Source organism: Lolium rigidum, chromosome 6, assembly GCF_022539505.1.
Source record: "Lolium rigidum isolate FL_2022 chromosome 6, APGP_CSIRO_Lrig_0.1, whole genome shotgun sequence".
NCBI lineage: Eukaryota > Viridiplantae > Streptophyta > Magnoliopsida > Poales > Poaceae > Lolium > Lolium rigidum.
In genome coordinates this window covers 360,349,253-360,355,237 of record NC_061513.1, presented here as the reverse complement: position 1 = coordinate 360,355,237, position 5,985 = coordinate 360,349,253, and the positions used below count along the sequence as shown (strand labels likewise).

The following is a 5,985-nucleotide window of genomic DNA, read 5'->3' as shown; positions in this document are numbered from 1 at the left end:
CTGCGAGACACGATGTCGTTCATCTTAGGGCTGAGACGTCGTGCCATAGCTTTGGCGATGATCTTTGGGATCACGTGGATAAGACTAATGGGCCTGAAGTCTGTCACAGCCTCCGCTCCATCTTTCTTTGGCAGAAGCACAATGTTGGCGGTGTTGATGATATGAAAGTTAGATGCCGAGAGCTCCGAGAAGGCATTTATGGTCAACATAAGATCATCCTTGATGATGTCCCAGCAAGAGTGAAAAAAGGCGATGGAAAAACCGTTCGGACCCGGGGCCTTGTCTGCGGGCATGTCGTCGATAGCCTCTTTAATCTCTTCCTCGGAGAAAGGCAGGCCCAGGTCCTCCATCTGATGAGTAGTGGGGTTCAGAGCTTCCCAATTAAAGTCCAACATGCGAGGGGGAGGGCGGCCTAGAGCTTGGAAGAAGTGATCGAAAATAAGCTTCGCTTTGTCATCGTGAGTTACGGCCCAGCCATCATTGTGCTTCAGCCTCATAATGTGATTCTTGCGCTTCCTTGCATTGACACTAGAAAAAAATGTCTTGTCTGAACTTTCCTTGACACAGTTATTTCTGATGGTTTTTATTTGCTACCTCAGTGCAAGCACAACGATTCGGCGCTGACGCTCAAAAGCGCCACAGCCCGCATGCCCTGTTGTAGTGTCCACCGGTGAGAAGGTTTGATCAAGTTGATCAATCAAATCCTCATCCCACTGATAAGTAACCAGATCGGTTTTTCTTTACAAAACAGTAACCAGATCCATTAGGTCACACACCTTGGTCATAAGATTTTGATCTATCCACGTAATGGCCGGGGCACTATTATGTATCCACTCATCGTCCTATATATGATGGAAATTGAGGGAACTCTCATATCTAACTCTTCAAATAGTACGTAAAAGGGGCCTTTCTTGAAAGTTTAAATCCCGGGCCATATACTCTTGTCATGTAAAAGAGCTTCTATTTTTCATCGCACCTTTAAGTAATATAAATCACCAAAAGGGGAGTACTTGGCACGCAATACTCTGACACGTAGTGAATTGGCTTCTTCAACTAGATGCCACGCTTATCTTTCTAGGAGGGCATGATTAAAAGAGTGAATGTATACCCGCAAAAAAAAAGAGTGAATGTCAACAGAGCTCATTTTCCCCCTCCTTTGTCTCTCCACGCCTTGACATCGCTGCAAGAGTGTTTTTTCTTGTAACTTTTACCCACAGCTTGGAACGAAGCTTTTGAATCTTTTTGGACCCAGCCCCCTTTGTCAAAAAAGATTGAATGTGCCCAAATCATATTCATCTTTTTTTCTATATGGAATGAATAGTTTGTTTATTAGCATCAATTTTGGGATACTGCATCTGTGATTCATTGGCGATGCAATCTATTCTCCTGAAAACAAATGAACAAAAGAAACTTAACATGTGGTTGGATAGTTAGCAGGATCGAATAGTGGTACCTAGTGCACTAAAGCTCAAACCCGAGGTTTAATACTTTGGTGTCTCGTAAAGAAGAAACATTCTTTCACTAGGCTGCGATGTTCCCATTGATAACGAGTTGTATGTTGTGACTTCGTCAATCTCATAATCTGTCGACAGTTTCTTGAATTATGTCTCTTAAAGGCGCTCATAGGGCTAATGTGTACATTTGTGCGTTTATAGTTTATAGGGACGAATGCATATACTTATTTATAAGCGTCCACTTCTGTTATGTATTTCGGAAAAATAAAGACCCCCGAAGCTGCTAATGGCAGATAGGTAATGCCCTCTAATACGTGAATGCGAAACTAGCTGAGATAGCAAGATGAGCTACGTATATATATTTCCGTGCACGGATTTCATTTACATTTTACAGACTTGATTTTGCTCCTTACACGGGGCCGAGCCAAACCCAACACTGACGCAATGCGTGCACGGCACAAACGTACAAACCAAACCAACACGCAAGCACCTGGGCCATATAATACACACCTGACCAAACATTTGATGCGTATATGCATCGGACGACAGAAACAGCTTGCTGAAGCAACCGGTGATCCAACGGCCCACAACATACCGAGAGCTTCCCCGTCCACGACGCTCCATTGCTTCACTCCACCACGGGCAGCTGCTGGTGCGTCGCCGGGACAGTGAACAGGAACTCGTAGACCGCCACGGCAAGGGGCCCGCCGGCGAGCGGCCCGACCCAGTAGACCCAGTGGTTCTCCCAGTTGTTGGTTGCCAGCGCCGGCCCGAAGGACCTGGCCGGGTTCATGGACGCGCCTGTCAGCGCGCCGCCGGCGATGGTGTTCGCGCCCACGAGGAGGCCGGTGAGCAGCGGGCCGAACCCGGGCGCCGAGCTCTTCGGGTCGAGTATGGCGGCGTAGATGGTGAAGAGCAGCGTGAAGGTGAAGACGACCTCCGACACCACGCCCTGGATCGGGCCCACGCCCGCCGCCAGCGCGTGCACCGGAGTTACCTGCAACGCCACACGTCGGACGTTGCACACATCAGCGATGTCGTCAGTTGATGTGGCAGATTGGGAATGTGTTTGTGACAGGTAGGAACGTAGGACGTACCTCGCCGCCGGTGAGGGCCCTGAGGAGGAGGCAGGCGAGGGAGGAGCCGAGCATCTGGGCGACGACGAAGAAGGCGGACTTGAGCAGGGTGATGTGGCCGCCGACGCAGAGGCTCAGCGTGACGGCCGGGTTCATGTGGGCGCCGGAGATGTGGAACCCGGCCGTCGCGAACACCGCCACCACCAGCGCATGGCCCAGCGCCACCGCGATCAGCGCCGCCGACGTGTCCCCTCCTGCCGCGACTGCCTTTCCTGAGAAACAATATATGCAAGAAACGTTGGTTCAGCAGCGTTCAGACGTGTGCGTACATTATGCGTTTCCGTCAAGGCGTTCTCGCCGTACAGACTACGACTACAGAGAAGGAAAAAGGAAAATTGCATAGCAACTCGATCGGGAGATCCATGTGGAGGAAACATAATGGCAGAGTGCTGTACATGACTAATCTGAAGCTCTGTTCGTGAGAGAGATTAGTGTCTACAGGTGTTCTCTACATCACTTGAAAGTGAGATGACATGTATATGCCACCTATACATTGACCTTAAGAACTCTTTCCCGGTGATGTATCCACAAACAATATAAAATGTCAAAGCATCGAGGCTACTATAAATTTGAGACTACAACGTGGCAAGAAGCCTACCACTCCAAGAAGCTGGAGCCTCCTCTTGGAGCAGACACAGCTGGAAATGCCAGGTGAGCTCCTAGTTTCCTACTGATTCTACTCTCCTCTCGCCGTCACTTTCTTCCAATCTATCTCAACCAGTTCCTCCTACACCGTCTTCTCAATTTTTTAGCATATCCAAACTTCAAACATAGCTTTTAATTTTTCCACGGAGTGAAATGTTTTCGAAAAAGCAAGAACACGTGTCGTTCCGTACCAGATAACTATATACCATTTTGTAAATAAAATTATATATGAGTACCACCTAGTAATATAAGTAGTACGAAAAAACGAAACGAGCAGCTGCTTCAGGGGCCTGTGCGCGGCGCCATGCACGGAGCAAGCAGATGGAGCCAATATTAGCTGGAAGGAGAGCACGTACCGCCGGTGATGGCGGAGCCGACGCCGACGAAGACGAAGAGGAAGGTGAGGACGAGCTCACCGAGCACGGCCCGGAGGCAGCCGGGGTCGGACGCCTCGCGGCGGTGGCCGAGCGCAAGCTTAGGCATCTCGAATCGATCTGGGGGAGGATAGAGGGGCTAAGGGGAGGCAGGCACCGAATCTGATCGATGGATCACTCGACTGCTAAGACAAGAGACCGGCTGGATGGGTGTGTTTCTTTCACTCGAAGACGATGCCTATATATAGCCACGATATTTTCCTGCGGAGATTTAATTTTCGCAAGTCAAAACCTTATAATGACGCGCCTCAACAAATAATCGCCGATGGGCATCGAGCTATGGACTGGAGGTACGACGTCAGCTGGAGCATGCATGTGCACTGCACACAGGTCACGCAGGGTGCTGTCTTGTGTGTTGCACATCACAATGTCAAAATGCAGGAGCACGTCCCTTTTTCTGAATATTGGCCGGCTCTTAGCTTTCGTCTTTGAACTACACAATCAGACAAGCTTAACTTGTCGCTAACGATCTTGTCCCGTAAACACTTGCAACACGGTTTTTCGAGGAGGTGGTGGCAGTTTCGCACACAGGACAACTAGGGCCCTGTTTGGCATCAAAATATTTCTAAAAAATAAAATACTGAAGTATTAAAAACTTTAGGGTCTCTTTGATTCAAAGGATTTCAAAACACATGAATATAAAAAAAGGTAGAATAGTATCTCATGACATATGAAAATGCAAGAAATTTCTATAGAGATTGAGAACATATACCATAGTTGTCATAAACACATAGGAAAATTTTCAAGCGGTGTTTAACCTCTCTCTAGAAAACCTATGGGATTGTACTATAGGAAAGAAATCCATATGAGTTTTGGAGGATTCAATCCTTTGAATCAAATGGCCTCTATAGGAAAAACTCCTATTGGTAAGAATCCTAGAAATTTCATTTGGGAATCCTTTGAATCAAACATGCCCTAACTGTTTGGCTCCAATGAATATTGTGGTTTTAAACCTGACTTATTCTCCAAAAATATAATTTATTTTGCCATGTTCCAAACTTCGGATCTCTTTTTGTCTAAACTGAAGTAGTTTTCCAAAAAATAATGTATTCTTTGCCATCCACTAAGATACTAAAAAAATTGTGGTTTTGAAGAAATGAGCCTAATTAATTCTAAAATAACAAAACAAGAAGTGTTAGAAATCCGAAAAACTTAAGGAAAGAAGAAGAACACGTTTTGTTTTCTAAAGAAACACACATTTGTAGTAACGAATGAAGAAAAAAAATTAGTTAATAAGATCCAAAAATATTACTAAAATGTATGTTTTAAAAAGGTAAAAGGAAATCATTAGAAGTATTATCCGAAAACATGGAATTTGAGAAAGTTGACAAACAATTTGTGACCATTCATAACAAAAACATGAAAAAACTTCGGATTTTTTTTTCGAAAATGGTAAATGAAGTTAATAGTCAACACAACATATAATCTTGATGTTCCTTTCTTGTAAGACTTTGTTTTTCCTTTTTTTCTCTATATTTCCATATTCTTTCACGCACCCAAATTCATAGATTCGGCCATGTATGTGGTGAGGGGCATTCATACATCACATCATGGCTAAATATAGTGATTTCCATCATTAACCACATATTTCTAGTCTTTTTTATGAATATTCATATTTTGCAAGTATAACATTCAATTAATTTTCCATCTTGTATATTCTATTGAATTCGGTTACCAAATTTTATAGAATATTCTCAGTTTGGAAAGTATCTTATTTGTATTTTAAAATATTATCATTTATATTTCAATTTTAAATTATAGAAAGGAAGCTCAATATATTTGAATATTTTTCTTTCTCCTACTAATTCATTGAATTACTTTTGGGTGTTCTCCTCTGTTTAAAAAGAGAAAAGATACAACCTTGACATTCATATGTACATTTATTTGTTTCTACAATTTAGGGATCACATATATACTAGTATCCTTAAAAGTATATGTATGAGGAATAATATGCATGCGGTGGGAAATTAGGTTTTGTCCCTTTAAAGGTGCAACATTCGTTCGCAGATGCTGGTCGTCGTAGAACCAAATGTTTCTTAACGAATTAGACTATGATCCACTGATCACATGTATCTTGGTGTGCTTTTTAAATCCTCCAGGTATAGTGCTCGAGAGAATATGAATATATTTAGCAGCATAACAATATCAAAATATGTAGCTTTGTATAACTTTCTAAGTAATGGAGTTAACATGAAAATGTAAGAGTAGAAGAACACTATATGAGCTTTCTATTAAAAAAAGTGCATCCATAAAGATTATTTAATGTTTTTAAAGAAAACTTGCAGACTTTGAGTTTGAATACTGAATCTAATTATC

The 5,985-nt window shown here is 43.4% G+C and overlaps 1 protein-coding gene across 1 annotated transcript; it reads right to left on the bottom strand.

Annotated features, from left to right (window-relative positions):
- Nucleotides 1-2,082: 2,082 nt before the first annotated feature.
- Nucleotides 2,083-3,718, bottom strand: LOC124668270 (probable aquaporin TIP4-2). The gene is made up of 3 exons (XM_047205437.1): nt 3,592-3,718; nt 2,552-2,802; nt 2,083-2,451 (listed from the first exon to the last, which is right to left on the bottom strand). Exons 1-3 carry the CDS (start codon nt 3,716-3,718, stop codon nt 2,083-2,085), a joined length of 747 nt encoding a protein of 248 aa, XP_047061393.1.
- Between the last annotated feature and the right edge of the window lie 2,267 nt (nt 3,719-5,985).